This window comes from Saimiri boliviensis, chromosome 6 (genome assembly GCF_048565385.1).
Source record: "Saimiri boliviensis isolate mSaiBol1 chromosome 6, mSaiBol1.pri, whole genome shotgun sequence".
In the NCBI taxonomy this organism is placed as follows: domain Eukaryota; kingdom Metazoa; phylum Chordata; class Mammalia; order Primates; family Cebidae; genus Saimiri; species Saimiri boliviensis.
Genome location: NC_133454.1, coordinates 104,875,147 through 104,893,232, shown reverse-complemented (window position 1 = coordinate 104,893,232; position 18,086 = coordinate 104,875,147). Strand labels below are relative to the sequence as shown.

General features: G+C 36.6%; 1 protein-coding gene across 6 annotated transcripts in view; it reads right to left on the bottom strand.

Moving 5' to 3' along the window:
• Positions 1-18,086, bottom strand: part of IFTAP (intraflagellar transport associated protein) — a 97,527-nt gene that overhangs the window by 48,017 nt on the left and 31,424 nt on the right. For 4 of the 6 annotated variants that reach the window (XM_010333512.3, XM_010333502.3, XM_074401327.1 and 1 more), the window contains 3 exons: positions 12,292-12,446; positions 9,615-9,681; positions 86-225 (listed from right to left, as the gene is read on the bottom strand). In XM_010333512.3, coding sequence (XP_010331814.2) covers positions 86-225; positions 9,615-9,681; positions 12,292-12,446 — 362 coding nt within the window. Of the gene's footprint in view, positions 1-85; positions 226-9,614; positions 9,682-9,774; positions 9,851-12,291; positions 12,447-18,086 lie in introns of all 6 variants that reach the window. The other 2 variants (XM_074401326.1, XM_074401325.1) reach the window with 1 other exon arrangement.

Here is an 18,086-nt window from a genome sequence, read left to right as displayed (position 1 = left end):
CATACAGGTATGGTAGCATTTCTTTGAAAGGATAAATTACAGAATCAAGGCAATGTGGAGAATGACTGAATTCCCTGTGGAGTACCTCCTCCGTCTGTTTGTCCATTCTTTTTACAGTGGGCTTTGGCTTCGCTTCCCAAATGGGAGGCTGGGCCGCAGAAGGGATACAAGAAGGAATGCTGGTGCTGACATTCTGCTCCACTTCTCCTGGAAGCAGCAGCGAATCTGTTGGATACAAAACATTTCAATAGAGCCTTTTGCCAAGTTCACAATTTACCTAAATCATCTAACTGCCCAGAAGTCAAAGAAAATGAAGCAAATATACTCATGTAAAGTAAGTCCATTTCACAACGCCTGCCTTCCTTTGGGAACTGGACTCAGGGGATTGCCCTTTCCATGTAATAGAAGTTATTAGTGCATTTATTTTTATTTTATTGTTGAAAACTTAAGACTCCCCCCAAAATGTCTAGAGGAATGCTGTTTTTGGAGTAACCTGACTGTCCCTTTTACTCTCAACTCAATTTTGACTTTTATAGGAAAATAAGGCAATAAGATGTTACTTTTGCCTCATTTTCCCATATTTTCCTGGAGGGATAAAAAGAAAGAAAATGGAGTACCAATTTCATCCTGTAACAATATGGCAATATTTCAAAAATCTATATTAAAAGACAATAATGCCAGAAGAAAAGTACTTCAGCTTTCAGCAGGAAAATGAAATACTCTGTCATATTCAGAATGCAGGGTCTAATTTTCAACACTTGCAAAGAACAACAGCAACATGTTTCCTGCTTGTTAAGCACAATCTCAAGAATTCAATAACCGATCCTGGTTTTCTGATTGATCCATTATAAGTGGATATGTCTCTTGATTTTTGCATGTGTGGTAGCATATGGATGCATCACAGACAACTGATGATTTTCCACAGGTTTCTTTAAGGAGGTCACAGAAACAAATAGAAGCACGACAGGTTTCCTCCTCAGTCTGTTTTCACAGGACCAGAAGGGCTTACTAGAGCTCGCCAATAACTTGGAGCCAACTCTGGATAATGCTGCCTACTTCTCAAGGATGATCTTAATCAAAATACTAATTAAGTTTTCAGTGGAAGTGATCAATTAATAACAGGCATGACCTGACTGTTGCAAATGGCAGCATATATAGGGAGATAATTGAGCAGGTATTGATATTCAAAAACTGAAACTTATTTGTAATGAATCCCTCAACATTGTAGCTATCCCCTTCACAAAAAAAATATAATTACAAAATTCTTATGACTCCAGCAACAGAGAACACAGACAGCCTGGAAACAGAACTGTTGAGGGGAAATGGTAATTCTGCTATGACTAATTATTGAAATCTTAGACTATGAGCTCATTAATTAGCAGAAATAAAAACAATAATAACAGCCAACACTTACATACTCGTCATTTTATATGCTTTAACTCAGCTAATACTCCAAAAGCTCTATTATTTCCTGTTTTACAGGCAATGTGCTCTACACACTAACAGGTAGCCTCACTCAAGATCCCACAGCTAAAAAGGGCAGAGCTGGGCAGTCTATCTACAGAGCCTGTGCTCTTATCCTACAATGTCACATTATGGACTTCTTTTAAATAAGCATTTTCATCACATATTTTATTACTGTATCAAATTATACACTCAAACTCAGAACCAAGAAATGTCACTATTATAACACATTAGCATGGTTCGGCACAATTAAGTACATTTCCCAAACCTTTCATACCCAGAGAAGCAACATTTTAAAATTAGTTGAGGTTGGTGCAAAGACTAGTTTTCTAATTCACCTATTTACGAGTTCACACCCAAACTCCCTCACTGAGCTTCCTCGTGTAACAGCCTGGGACTGGTACAAATCTGGTGAGGGACCCACCAACGATGAAAGCAACAAGAGAAAGCCTGGGGCCTCTCAACATGAAAACCGTTATCTACCTCTGACAGCACAATCATCAGTTCAAATGTGAAATCAAAGTCAATTCTGCTTTCAGGGCTATTTAAAATCATCGTTCTGGCTAACAGTATTGTGCAGTGAGGAGGATAACTCTGCAATTTCTTTACTGAAACTTCACTTCTCTAATCTATTTGCCAAGAAGGTAAAATTTTCAACAAAAATGACTTCCTTAATAATAATTCTACTGCCATGGGAACAATTATTTCAAAATAACAAGACTCAGTATTCTCCAAGTCTTAAATTCTTGTCATTTGTTTCTTCAAAGCAAGAGCAAAATGCACCAATGCATATCTATTAGCGCCTAACGTAGCACCTTATACATAGTGAATTCTCAACAAATATTTGGAGATAGAAAACGAATTTTGTACACCTCAACTTATAAACTGGACAGCAAGAATCAAGAGTCTACCTGCCAATAAGATGTTGTGGATGGTGTAAAATAAGAATAGCCCTTGCCCTCAAAAACAAACATTACAGGAATAAGATTTTCATACATAAAATCAATCAAAGAATAATCAAGAAAAAATTGAATGGCTCCAACCCTGAAGATGACAGATTTATAAAAGGGCAAAAACAATATGGATGAGAAGAACCTGGCAAGGCATATGTTGTAAAGAAAACTACTGCAATCATTTAGCCCTGTTACAATCATAGGTGGGTTATATATACACTCATTTTCTCTCAGGAGAAAAAAATGGCTGTATTCAATGATGGTAGGAAATGAAATTTCTGAAGTTCTCTGTATAACTTTCTAAAACAGAAGTGTTTTAAGCGACTTAATCTGATCATATTAGCTGTTATTTCTAAAACAATCAAAGGCTTTGTTTTCATCTTAATGGAATGACACCATCTTGGCATACAGAGTCTGGGTAACTTTCAAAAATGAATCTTGAGGTCAGATGGCAAGACTAGTTGAAGTATTTTAATCTCTTCTTTCTCAACCACATGTTTAGAAATTCTAACATTTAAAGTATCTGTTCGTATCATTTGTCTCTCTATGTTGTCAATGATCAGCAAGTCAAAGACTATAGCCATGTAATTAACACAGCGTTACAAAGTGAGCAATCTATGTGACATCTGAAAATTTATACTACAATAATACTTAATCTGCCTAGCATATTTATAAAATTAACCAATCTGTTTATTTGTTGCAACATAAAATTGCCAAAATTTCCTGAACATGTTGGCCAAATACAAAAAGGATATAGATAAAAAATACTTTAGCCATCCAGTCCGCTTCTAAATATAGCTCCCAGCTATGATAGCCTTGTTCAGTAGTTCTTAAAAATAATCGAAGACTCCAAGCTTCTTTTGTTTATATGGGTTATGTGTATCAACGCTCATCATATTAGAAATTAAAACTGACAAGTATTCCAATATTGATATATTAGAATCATTAAAAATAATCAAGTTATATATTAAAATAAGTATTTTTATTAAAAATCTATTTTCTAAAAACAGAAAATATAGAGAAGAAAAGCATTATTTTATATTTTTTTGAATATGTTATAATATCTGGCTGAACAGAAGAAAGTTGAATTCTCTAATTGCTTCTGCATTCAATTTTGGAAATATGCTGTTTTAGTTGAAGTAAAGAAAATCTAGACTCATACAGATAGGGAGTTGGAAAGGAGAGTAGTATTTTAATAGTCTTTTTATATATTTGTGGATATTTTTCCTTGATACTATACCATGATCTGAAAAATGATAACGTTTTCTAAAGGTTATTTTCAATGAGCAATCTGAAAACCTGTCAGTGAATTTTTTTTACTGCTACATTAAAACCCATTGGTCTACCTTGCACACTGAATGGATCTTTCTCCTATGTATAATTTTGTAAACATCATTAATTGGTAATTTGGAAAATACTGGTTCACTGTGTATTGTAGATCTTCCAAATGTTGACATATTTCATTATACAGTATAAAAATCACATCAGTTAATATCACCAATTTTACCAGAAAAAGCCTTTAAATATTAAGAAGCTATCAAACTCCCAGTACTAGATACAACTGCTCTAAAAATCTAATTTTCACTTGATCCATTGCCAATTTTATCATTGGCAACAAATACTATTAGCTCTTAGCCTTGAAGATAGAGGCTCACTTCATTCATTTTTGAGAAATATAGTTTGTCAGTCATTTTTTCAAATAAAAATGGTGATCCATGAAAGAGAAAAATAAACTAGTTCAGCACACCACTAAATCACCCAAGTGTTTTTCCACAACCACTGTATTTCAATATGTAATAGAAGTGCCTTATGAACACTTCCTATTTTGGCACACAAATCATTAAAAAGAGGTATATTTAAGAATCAAGATTTAATAAAATTAATAATTTTTACTACTTCATCAAACTTTCAATGGAAACCGGCATTTGTTTGGACAATAAATTTATGACAGTGAAGACGACAACTGCTAGTATAATTTGGTGCCACAAACTTGATTCACACTAAGGCACCAGCATCTTCACCCATCATTGCTTTTCCAACTTTAATGCAAACATCAACAAATGACCTGCAAATCTCAGGATTTCTAAGGTGTTCCCAGACGACATCCTCAGGGATCTGCTGGTCTAGCTAATGTCAGTCCAATCCTCCCACCATCAACTAGAAAAGCTAGATAAATTACAAAAATCAACTATTTAAAGGCATTGGAGAAATACCAGGGTAGCCCAGGACTTGAGGAACCAAGATTTCAGCCACAATTGTTAAATATTCGTTGAATAAGAATCCCTAGTCATTCACGGATGGCCTAAAGCTGCTTAAAGTTGAAAATTAGGCAATGACTTTAAAAAAAAAAAAAAAAGAGGTAACCAATGCCATCATTTGTATGTACTTGCTCACTAATGGCAATTAATCCCATTAATGGACTAAAAATGACTGGAAGTTGCTACAGTTAGGATATGGTTTGTTTGGCCTCAGCAAGTCTCATGTTAAAATCTGATCCCCAGTGTTGGAAGTAGGGCCTAGAGGGAGGTACTTCGTTTGAGAGTGGATCCCTCAGGAACGGTTTGGTGCCATTCTCTCTGGAGGGAGTGAGTTTTTGCTGAGTTCTCATTCTTAGTTCCCAAGATAACTGGTTGTTGAAAACAGCCTGGCATCTCCTTCCCTCTCTCTCAGTTACTCTCTTGTCATGCAGTTTCCGCACATGTGGCTCCCCTTTGGCTTCCACCATGAGTGGAAGAAGCCTGAGGCCCTCCCCAGAAGCCCACACTGGCTCCATGGTTCTTGCACAGCCTGCAGAACCACAAGCCAAATAAACCTGTTTTCTTTACCCGGCCTCAGGTATTATTTTACAGCAACATAAATGGACTAAGGCAGAGGTACAGTACTGGAGAACCTGAAAATAAAAATCAGACAAGGCTGCCAACTTTGAGCAGGAATCAGTGCCCATTCTCAGTCAATGCAATCAGCCACAGCATAAGTACACCTCCAGCCAAGAGATGTGTATAAGACAGTATGATTCTGAGAAGTAGATTTAAAAAAAAAAAAAAGGTCTCTTCAGCTACTTGCACTCAACCAGAAAAGAGGTTGAGCTGGGCCACCTGAGGAAGCATGAAAATAAAGATGAACAGAAAATCTTCCTTTTCTAGCGGCCTCAGCATAATAACTAACGGATCTAAAAGATGATTGTGCTGGGTAACAATTTGGGCCAGTTTGTATGAGGCATGACAGTCACCAGGTTAACTACCTCATCTCAGATTCAAAAAAGGAAGAATAGGTTAACTTGATGCCAAATAAACATAGTGCACCAAACTCTGTGGTAGACTACCCTTAGAAAACTGCTTAATACCACTGCATAGAATTGGCTCCACTGAAAAACCATCTCCACTCTTTCCACCTGAGCTGCCAAATAATAAAACAAATATTAGAAGAGAATCATACTCCTAAATCTTGGAGAATATTTATGAGAATGAATGGGGTGAACAAATAAAGTAAATGGCAGAAAAACAATATGCAAGCCACTTTCTTGTTGCCCCAGGCAAATCTGTTGCTTAAACAATAACAACAGAATCTAATCAGTAAGCCTCCCAACTGCCAAAATTATGCAAGCAACTTGACTATTTAATATGTCACATTTCCCATCTGAAATAAATATTTGCCTTCTGCTCACATTCCTGAAGTGTGATACAAATTAGTCCGAAACTAAAATTCACCTTGGCACAAACTATTTAATTTCTTTTTCCTTTAAGTGACCCAGATTGTGCATTATAAAAATTGTAAAGCCCTGGTGGCCTTTTCAGTAATTAGAATAGATCGCTGAAACCTAGGTTGATTTTCAGCCTAGCCTTTGCACATTTTTCTATCTGTGGGAAGATCTTGACTAGTTCATTCAAGTCTTGGTGCAGCCTCAGTTCTCTTTGACACACAAATACAAGAAGGCTTGTTATCTGATTTCTGGAAAAACCATACTAGTAAGATTTTTTGTCATTATTTTAAAATAAATCTGTTAATTGAAAAATGTAACTTGAAAAAATATTTAAAGAAAACAATGAAAATACTGGCGAAGGTAAAAAAGCTAATTTAAAAGATTTACGTAACAAAAATTAGACCTGTTGGCTATGTTGGTTTATGCCAATATACAGACTTCTCATACTAGCAAGAGGTGAAAAATTTTAAACATCACAAAAGTGCCCAAAACATGTACTTTTGTGCCCTCTTATGAAATTTATTTTATATTGCACATGTATTACATGCAGATTAGAACCATTTGTCTTCACGTGTTATCCTCAAACTAATTATATTAGAATCCTGTAGGGTGTTGGTTAAAATGCAGATCACCAGATGCCACCAAAGATCTTCTGAATTAGATTCTCTATTGGGAAGGAGACCCAGAAATCTGCATTTCTAATAAGGTTCCCTCCCCCAAATCACCCAAAACCAAAAACATCGTGCTTCCTCTACAAATGTAGCTTCCTGACAAGTCCTTCACTCTGACTTCTAAGCCAATTGGAGTGCCTATGCTGCTCTTATTATAGAAATTCAGAGCCACTCAGGGAATTAAAGTTAGAGATATCCTCCCTGGAGGATGTGATCCCTCTAGACCTCTAATCTCACTTAAACCAAGTAAGTAACTAAAGAATCTGCAACATCTACTGGTTAACAGTGTGCTTGAGAAGCAATCCTTTCATGGGATAGTGTGATGTTTGAAAGCAGAATAAAAATGTTCATTGCTTCCAATTACCAAAGTCTCTCAAATTCAAGCAGCTGAAGAAGCTAGAGTAGAGGTTTATACAACCAATGTATAAATAGTCACCATCCCCAAATCAACTTTACCTAGTCACTTTAACATCTGTCTGACTATAAATAAGCCATTCTTCCCTAACACTAATGACCATAATTCATGTTTATAACTACCTAAAGACAGTAAACAACAGTTAAACATCAACAACCAAACTTCCATGGAAACTGCCCCTTCCCCAAAATTAGGCATTGATTTTGATATATTCTTGCAAATTAAATCAGGAATGAGTGTTAAAAAAAAAAAAACTCCTGATTTTGAACATATTTCAAATGTCCTTTGAGAAACAAAGAATACCTATGCATGTGGAAATGTTAACCAGAAAGAAAGAAGTTTTCTTCTATATAAACATCAACAGACTAGCATGAAGCCTTTTTCAATTCAGCCAATGCAGAAAAATGCCTCAGAAGAAACATTTACAATATATCTTTAGTATTAAGGGTTTAATTTACATATTTAATAAATATTTTTAAAAGGAAAAAATAGGTTTTCTTTTCCTTTCTTTAGAATAGCTCACTGAAGCCTGGGTAGATTTTCAGCTTAGGCTTTCCATGTTATTCTACATGTGAGAAGATCTTGACATTAGTTCACTCAAGTCCACTGAAACTTGGTTCAGCCTCAGTAAACTTTAATATAAGGCAAGACTGCCTTAATTTTATTGATCAATTCTGATATTGTCATGATTTTTATGATTAATAGATATTTTATGTGTCTCTCAAAAATAATCTCAATTTACAAGGCTGTACTTCTAGGAAATAAAGAGTTGACTTACAATGGCTACACTTGAGACAGTTACCTAAGAATCAGTCCTGTGATGAATTATTAAGGGGGAGGGCATATTTTTATTTCTTTTAAGACCAAAGGTTTCACAATCTTCAAAAGGCTTTGACCTTTTGGATGAAATTTTTGTTACTGAAAAAAATAGCTCACAACTTTAGTTTTTCCTGTCTCAAGAGAGGTTGAGGTAAGAATTGTCAAAAAAGGAAAGCTACCTAAAGCCTTATTTGTAGTTTCTAGAAAGATATTTGAAAAACCTGACAAAAGCAAGCAATGGGGAAAGGATTCCCTGTTTAATAAATGGGATTGGGAAAACTGGCTAGCCATGTGTAGAAAGCAGAAACTGGACCCCTTCCTGCCACCTTACACTAAAATTAACTCCAGATAGATTAAAAACTTAAACAGAAGACCTAACACCATAAAAAACCCTAGAAGAAAACCTAGGTAAAAACCATTTAGAACATAGGCATAGGCAAGGACTTCATGACTAAAACACCAAAAGCATTGGCAACAAAAGCCAAAATAGACAAATGGGACCTAATCAAACTTCACAGCTTCTGCACAGCAAAAGAAACAATCATTAGAGTGAACCAGCAACCAACATAATGGGAAAAAATTTTGCAATCTACCCATCTAACAAAGGGCTAATATCCAGAATCTACAAAGAACTAAAACAGATTTACAAGAAAAAAAACAAACAAACCCATTCAAAAGTGGGCAAAGGATATGAACAGACACTTTACAAAAGAAGACATACAGGAGGCCAACAAACATATGAAAAAAAGGCTCATCATCACTGGTCATTAGAGAAATGCAAATCAAAACTACATTAAGATACCATCTCACACCAGTTAGAATGGCAATCATTAAAAAATCTAGAGACAACAGATGCTGGAGAGGATGTGGAGAAATAGGAACATTTTTACATTGTTGGTGGGAGTGTAAATTAGTTCAACCATGTGGAAGACAGTGTGGTGATTCCTCAAGAACCTAGAAATAGAAATTCCATTTGACCCAGCAATCCCATTGCTGGGTATATATCCAAAGGATTATAAATTGTTCTGTTATAAACACATATACACACTTATGTTCATTGCAGCACTGTTTACAATAGCAAAGACTTGGAACCAACCCAAATGCCCATCAATAATAGACTAGACAGGGAAAATGTGGCACATGTACACTATGGAATACTATGCAGCCATAGAAAACGATGAGTTCGTGTCCTTTGCAGGGACATGGATGAACCTGGAAACCATCATTCTCAGCAAACTGACACAAGAACAGAAAATCAAACACCACATGTTCTCTCTCATAGGCAGGTGTTGAACAATGAGAACCCATGGACACAGGGAGGGGAGCATCACACACTGAGGTCTGTTGGGGGGACTAGGGGTGGGACAGTGGGGGTAGGGAGTTGAGGAGGGATAACATGGGGAGTAATGCCAGATATAGGTGATAGGGATGGAGGCAGCAAACCACATTGCCATGTGTGTACCTATGCAACAAACCTGCATGTTCTTCACATGTACCTCAGAACCTAAAGTGCAATAATATATATAAAGAATAAACAACTATTAAGCAAAAAGAAAGAAAGAAAGAAAAAAGAAAAGAAATAGAAAGCATACCCTGGCTCATTTGGGGTTTAATCTCTTCATCCATGTCCAAGACTTCTAAATCTAGGAAATTGTCTACCTAGAAAAAAAGAATTAACATCATTTTTAAGCAGAATAGACCTTAAAAAAAATGCAATGAAAAGTCAATGAATCCACTTTCACAACACCTAACTGAGTAGCTGAATCCACTTTTCTCATTAACTCTTGAGTCCCAGCTTTTGTGTTCACTGTGCTTTCCCAAGGGACATCTGAAAGAAGCAGTAAATTTGAAAGCTGGCCTGGATTTTCTAGGTACCATGGTCAGATCTCTCCACTGAAAGGGAAAAAAGCAGTCTAAGAGTTTTTTTAAAGGGGACTTTGTTCCAGATTCTATCCCAGAATATCTACCACAAACATGACAATTGAAAACAGTGTTTCTGGGTTTTGTTTCATTTTATTGCTTTTGCCTCTCAAGCAAATGGTAGTGGTGGCTCTGGCTACCGTCAGAACAGTGTGCTTTCTTATAGCACTCTGAAGAGCCAGAGAGAAGAAACTAAAGAAAGCAGGAGAGAAAGGTTCATTCAAAACAAAACTACAAGAGAGGTGAGCAGGGCAAAAAATCAAGTGTTCTCTCTTTCGAGCAAATAAAACTGAAAATCACTTCAAAGGTAAAAAGCAGAGCAAATGACCTTTACAGACACAATAGCAGCATTTCAATGAAAAACTTTCCACATGGAATACTGCTTCCCACTGCAAGCTGACAATGAGACATTTTAGATTAACAAAATGGTAACATTTAGACATGAACTAATTCATCTCAAGTGAATATCAAAGAGTGTAAATAAGAAAATGATCTCACCACTGGCAGGAATGAGACCTAGTAAAGGAATAAGGTGGCAATGCATTTTATGCTCATGACCTAAACATGTGCATAACAAAATATCATAAAACTACAAATTTGCATTTCATTGGAATTCAAAAGACAGGCTGGATCTTTTCTTCCCCCAGCTCTACTTGTGAGACCATAGCTATTACATAGGAATTTTAAATGGTACTTCCATTGCTTTTAAGTACATACCTGTAGTTATTAACTGGCATCCAAGTGAAGGCAAAAATTTATGTTCCATATAATGGTTTCACTAGCAAAATTTGAAATTCTCTCATACTATACTGTTATTTACTTAGCGGTGTATGCTAAGGGGGACTGGAGTCATGTTTCTCTATCAAAGCACCCCTTTCATTTATTAAGCTCTAAGAAAAAAAGATCTAGAACCCAGCTGACCAAAAACAGTTTAAGATATTCAAACACCAATTAATAATAATAATAATAACTTGTAAGGACAAAATCCGTTGAATTCTCCAACTTTGTATAAGGGAGAGTAAATGAGTCCTGTGTTTTTAGTTTGTTTGTTATGTTTTTACTTTTTGCCAAGAAAACAATCATGCCTTACCTTCACCTTTTCTGCCCAATTCAGATCACCTTGAAAAGAATTGCCAACTTTTTGGCTTTCATCCAATACTATCTGAAAAAATACTTTTTGGCCTTCACCCATCACATATTGATGGAAAAATGAAACAACTGAAAATAAAGAAGCTGATCTTTGTAGCCCTTCAGATGACATAACTCCCCTTCCAGTTTTTGTTAATTAGCTAAGCATAACAGACCAAATTCAGTAACCCATGGCAGAGGTCAGGGAATAGGTTTCAGGAGCTCTGATACTACTTCTGTCCTGTAGACTCATCCACGGTATAACCTATAATAGACTATTTAACCTCAGTCTTCTCCTGAGTCAAATAGGAATACTCCTTACTCCTATCCCATCCCAATAAACATCTGATGAACAAATCAGAGAATTATAACACAACATTTTCAAGTTATTAGAAAACACTGTCATTCAACCATTCTTTGTTTCTCACACGCTGGTTAAAGACTCTCTATATAATATAATCCCAATGGTCAATCATTGCCAGTAAAGAGTGAATCCTCTAGGGAAAAAAAAATTCATATCCCACAATTATCTCTCTGGAAGCAAGTTCTGGAAATAATTATAGGCATCTGCTGTATATAAACATATTTCTAAGACAGAGATTTTTGTTCCCTTGTAAAAAAAAAAACACAATATACAATATTGCAAGGAAGACATGATGAGGCAGAAATTAGAAACTCAAATAGCTTAAAAAGTAAAACAGCTTCCACTAAAATTCCTTGATAATTAAAAACCATAGCTGAGGAGAAAGTGAAGAGTCTATAAAGTCTTCAAGATTAAAAAAAGAGTATCTAACATTTATTGACCAAATCTTAGAAAAAAACAAGATTTCCAATTCTACATTGAGTTTGAAAGAGATAAATCTAGGACGGGTGAAAGAAGTCCCATTCTGCACAGATAATTATAGAAAGGAACTCTTTTGTGCCAAATAGAATAAGACAAGCTAAAAGAAGTAATTTCAATAATTTACAGATGGCAGATCCTTAAGAACTTTTTAACAAAAATTGGAGATAACCAGTTATCATCATAAACAATAGCTGTCAAAATCATGGAATACATGCAATGATGACTTCCAATAAAGTGCCCCAATGGCACTCCTTCTAGAATTAGGAGTTACAGATCTAATAACTGTCTAGTGTTTATTAGGGTCTCTTTTTTTTAATTCATGAAGAATTCTTTTCTCCTCAGATTGTTTCTATAAATGTACTATGTTGTATTATTACCTGTTTTTCCAAACATTGTGATGACGTACGAAGAAAGATGGTTTTATTTCTAAGATGGTAGTCATTTGCTTCATTTTTATGAGTAACTTTTGCTGAGATAAACATGTTTTCTGAAGAATCAGTTTCAAACACTCCCCTTTTGGACATATGATCCTCTGAAATAAGAAGTTATGCACTATTAGAAAACATCCACAACACCCAGTCTGGTTTATTTTGTGTATATTGAGAAAGTTCCTTCCAACAAAAAAGAATACTTTTCAAAGAATTCTACAAACTGAACATTTGAAGCATTAAGCACTCTTGGTATCTCAAGCACATAGAGATATCATCTCACGCCAGTTAGAATGGTGATCATTAAAAAATCTGGAGACGATAGATGCTGGAGAGGATGTGGAGAAACAGGAACACTTTTACACTATTAGTGGGAGTGTAAATTAGTTCAACCATTGTGGAAGACAGTGTGGCGATTCCTCAAGGATCTAGAAAGAAATACCATTTGACCCAGCAATCCCATTACTGGGTATATATCCAAAGGATTATAAATCATTCTATTATAAAGACACATGCACATGTATGTTCATTGCAGCACTGTTTACAATGCACATCAAAGATAGACTGGACGAAGAAAATGTGGCACAAATACACCATGGAATACTATGCAGCCATAAAAAGGGTGAGTTCATGTTCTTTGCAGGGACATGGATGAATCTGGAAACCATCATTATCAGCAAACTGACACAAGAACAGAAAACCAAACACTGCATGTTCTTACTCATAGGTGGGTGTTGAACAGTGAGAACACATGGACACAGGAAGAGGAACATCACACATTGGTGTGTGTTGGGGGATGGGGGGCTAGGAGAGGGATAACAGGCGGTGAGGAGATTGGGGAGGGATAACATTAGGAGAAATACCTAATGTAGGTGATGGGGGGATGGAAGCAGCAAACCACCATGGCATGTGTATACCTATGTAACAATCCTTCAAGATCTGTACATGTGCCCCAGAACTTAAAGTAAAATAAAATAATAATAATAATAAAAGGTCAAATCCATAAATAACACCAGCTCTGGCCAGCTCTCTACTACTGCCTACTGCACCGGCACCAGTGACTTCTAACTAGCTACTAGAAGAGAGGTAGCCCCTGCCTTTTGCCTCAATAAATCCTTGGAAATTCTGGTGTGAAGCACCTAACAGCTGTTGTGGGGGATGCTGAGCAAAGTATGGGGAAGATTGCTAAGAATATGCCGGAGTAACCAGCCCTATACAAGATGAAATGAGGAAGAAATGGTCTGAGGACTTAGTATCCCTGACTTCATCCTCTTTTACAATCACAGAGATATCCTGAATTAGTCCTAGGGCAATAAGCAGTGGTAGCAAAGTAAAGCAAGATAGGCATGGAGACACTTGGAAACAGGAGTTAACTGAGGGATGAAAGGGTTCCTCAAACTTCATCAATGTTCAAAGGAAAGCAGACTTCCTGTGGCTACTGCCATGCCAGTGCTCTATTCTAATAAAAAGTGAAACAGTTTCAGTTTTCTCTGCTTATAGTTTAAAAGAAGTATAACCTAAACCTAGTAATTACTAAGAAAATACTATGTACCCAGCACAACACTATTGTAATAATCTATTGACTTAAATACTTGAAAAGCACAGTACTGTCTGAAAATAAAAGATGTTCTACAAGGACAAGTTCTATTTGCTCTCACAATCATTCAGTGTACTCTACTATTTCCGATAAAAACTCCCAGGTTACGTGACAGGTAACCAGATGAAACTCCTTTGAAGTAAAGATCAGAATATAATGAAGTCCCAGCTTCTGATGCTGATGTGGGACTATTGTTGGAATATCAGATCTAACAAAAATTCTCATCTACTCTTTTAAAATTTCTCCTTTCATAAACACAAAGTTTTCCTTTTTAAAAGACGAGGTGATGCAGGAAAGAACTTGTTCACTCTCTGACAAAAGCTACAGTTTAAGGTTCCTTTCTAAACTTCAAAGTTGGTTTCATAAGAATATATGCAATATCCCTCCAAAGACCCAGAAGTGTTCCTTCTAAAGGCTTTTATTGTTGTTTTTAAAATCCAGCAAATAATAAATATCTTGGCACAATGAGATAGGAAAAAAGTTCTTTTCCAACACGATAATGTCAAAATGGCAGATGCTTACACAGCCGGGAATCTGGAGTGGCTGAAAGCCTGATTAGAGAGCCAGATGCCGCTTCCCATAGTAATCCTGGTGCAATCCAAATGTGCCACCCAAGTGTTCATGTCATCTTCTTCTGTTTCTGTTTTTCATCAGAGTCCTCTTCCACCCTTTCATCTCATCCCTAATGTTTCTTGCTTTGAAATAAGTGTCAGACATAATACGATTTAGAAATCTAACAGCAATATTTCAGAGAACAAGTAGGTTATTGAGACCTGAAAAAGCGTTTCTTTGGGCATTTCTAAGTCAAAACTTCAATACAGATGAGACAAAAAGTTTTTTCTAAAGGTTTTTCGAGGTTTCATTATTCTGAAGCAATGGAATTTCAATTTCCTTTTGATACCAAACAGACAAGCTTCTAACAGATCTCCCTTACAAGGCCCCCACTACAGCTATAGGGTCTAATTTCAGAACAAAGAAAAAGGTTACGCACCTTGAAAAGGTTGAAACTTTTGATGCCTTGATAAATTAAACACTAACCACGTATTGATTATACATCTTCCAGATAAAAGTGATTATTTTTAAGAACTCAATTTTGAAAGAAACTTTTTTAAAAATTCAAATTAATCTGTACCAAAGCCAAACTAGTGCCCATGCAATGAGAAGCATTATCACACTTGCAGGAGAATTTTCACAGATTAGCACAACCAACATTAGAATTCACAACCAAATCTGCCAGCAACCTCAGAGTGTCTGTTCTTCTACACCCTGGTCAATAGCAATATAAATCAAGAGCATGTTCTCAGTTGAGAAGAGATATTGAATATATTGATAGAGGGAAAGAAAAATTCATGGGGGGACAATTCCGTGCAACACGAGGCAACTGCAAAAAGCCTTCTGCAAAGAGAATAGGGGATAAGCAATCATGCTTATAACAAGGTTGGGTACTCTGAAAGTCAGGGTGTGATTTTTGCATTATACTCCTTGCCTACAGCAATGTTTCTCTGGACGATAATGTTTGCTCTTGATTTGTCCAGCCAAACTACTTCACTCCACTGTTTCTTGATCACATGCTCCTTGGTATCTGGCCTCCCCTGCAGCGATAGTTGTTAGAACTAAATAAGCAATTTAAAAACCAATCAATCATAAATCAAAATAAATCCAAAGAATCTAAATTCAGCAGGCAAATGCTTTGTCTAAATTCCCTTTGCAGTGCTCTGAATTCCAACTGTTTTATGTTCCTCATTTGAAAGGGCACGGGGAGGAGAGGATTACCTCAATCTGGCCAGTCAGGAATAACTGTGCTTTCCCCGAGGCAGGATGATAATTGACTCATTATTCACAGTCATAGCCATCAATCTGCCAAGGCACAAATGCACAACACTGGCCTGGAAAAATGTGTATGAAAAGCCCCAGATGAGGGACACAACAGCAGTAAGTTGAAATTTTTGAAATGTCCAGTGTTAGGCACTTACAGAGAGAAAAATATAAAGAGATTGTAATGTTTCTGAAAGCTTATTTTCAGACAGAAAAAAATTCTGTGTGATGTTTGAGTTCTGGAGCTCATTCAATCCAAAATTATATTCTGGCCATCAACTATGTGCAAGGTGACAAAGATGGGTAAGACCCAGTCCTCGTTGTCCTTTCAGAGTGTACAAACCAGGAAGTTAAGCCATATATGCAAACCACCAAAAGAAAAGGCACCAGTGTCAGATGATATAAGGGAGACACAAAGACAAAGAATGGTAAAATCATAATTGATTTCGGAGAATCACAAAGGCTTCACATAGGACCAGGGCATCCAGGCTGGGCTTTGAAAGATAGCTACAATTTCAACAGGTGAGCATTGTGAAGTGGTCGTTTTATAAAGAGAAAATTCCATGAGCAAAGCCCTCAAGGTGAGAATGAACAAGGCCTAAGGAAGAATCACTGATTATTTCAGGAAGATTTGGGGACACATGGAAGGGGTATATTTAGAGGGTCTGACAAAAAACTCTGTACTTGACCTACATCTTGAAGAGTCAAAATTAGAGCTGTACTCTAAGAAGAAAAATAGAATGGATCAAAGTGGCTCCGGTACTAGAGACAAGAAAGTGTGGAGCTACCATAGTCACCCAGGTGAGAAGTAAAGGGAGCTTTAGCTATGTGGCGGTGATGGGAACAGAAGAGATTCAGAAAAGAAGAGTTCACAAGTGAGTTCTGTTTTGTGTTTACAGAACAGAAATGGAGGCAATATCCAACTAGTTATGTTTCCTCTCTCCAGATATCACAGAATCATCACCTTATCTTTCCACTGCAATCTGTACTATACTTTTACATATAATTTGGCATGCCCTAGATAACTTTTTTAAAACAATCTCTGTGATGGTGGGTGTAAATACAGCATGCTGGCAACCTGTTGAGTGGATTACAGTTTGGTACAGAGAGGCCACACATACCCATTCCATAAAATGAGCTTACCTTCCCAATTGACTTAGTCAAGATTACAAAAGAGGTGGCCCACACTGGGAACAGATGCAGCATATTTGAGCATTGCCTCTTACAGCTCCAGAATTCCTAACAGAGCAACAGCTGCTGATGACAATGTCAACACAGGGTAGAATCTGTTATATCCAAGTTTGTTTGGTTTTTGTGCCACAGCCCTTTTCTATGCTAAACTTACAAGTCTATGCACAATTGATTTATTTTCTTAATAGGTAATATTTATAGACAAGTGGGACTCTCCTAGTTCTTGAGTTAAACCCAGGATCATAAGAACACATGCTTATCTAGTGAAGAACCCAAGGAGGATCTAAGTAACCATGAGCCATACCTCCACTTCCCCACAGCTTTACTGAGGTGTAATTTACACACCACAAAACTCAGTCATTTTAAGTGTACAATTCATTGACTTTTAGGAAGTATACACAGTTGTACCACCATCAACACAATTCCATTTTTAGGTCATTCAATTACCCCAAAAAGGTGCCTGGAGCCCATCTGCAGTCACTCCCCATTCCTACTCCCAACTACAAGCAACCACTAATCTACTTTTTGTTGCTATGCATTTGTCTCTTGTGGGCATTCCATATCAATGGAATCATATGCTATGTGGTCTTTCACACCTGACTTCTTTCCCTTAGCATAACATTCATGAAGTTCGTCTGTAGGAGTATGTATTAGTACTTCCCTTTTTATTGTCAAATAATGGTCCATTGTATGAATAATACCACAATTTATTTTTCCATTCACCAGCTGATGAACCTCTGGAGTATTTCTACATTTTGTAGCACCTTAATCATAATACTGAGTTTGATCCAAGGACTGTCATCCAAGGACTAATCCAATTCCATGCTGCCCCACAACATGACAAAATAAAACCACAGGGTAGCTATACAGTTTAACTTCACTCCATACCCAATGGAAGAAAGGCTGATGCTCATTGAGGCTATAACTCTCTGATCACCTTATCTCTGCTGTACCATCAGAGTCATAGAATCTGGCCACTCTCTATCCCATGGCCTGTTTTCTTCTAATTTACATGAAATAATCTGAAATTACCTTCCTAAATTGTTTATTGTCTGTCGATTCCCACTAAAATGTATGCCTAAGGAGAGCAGGGATCTCACTGTTAGGAACTTACAGTTACTGTAAGGTAAAATATTCATTC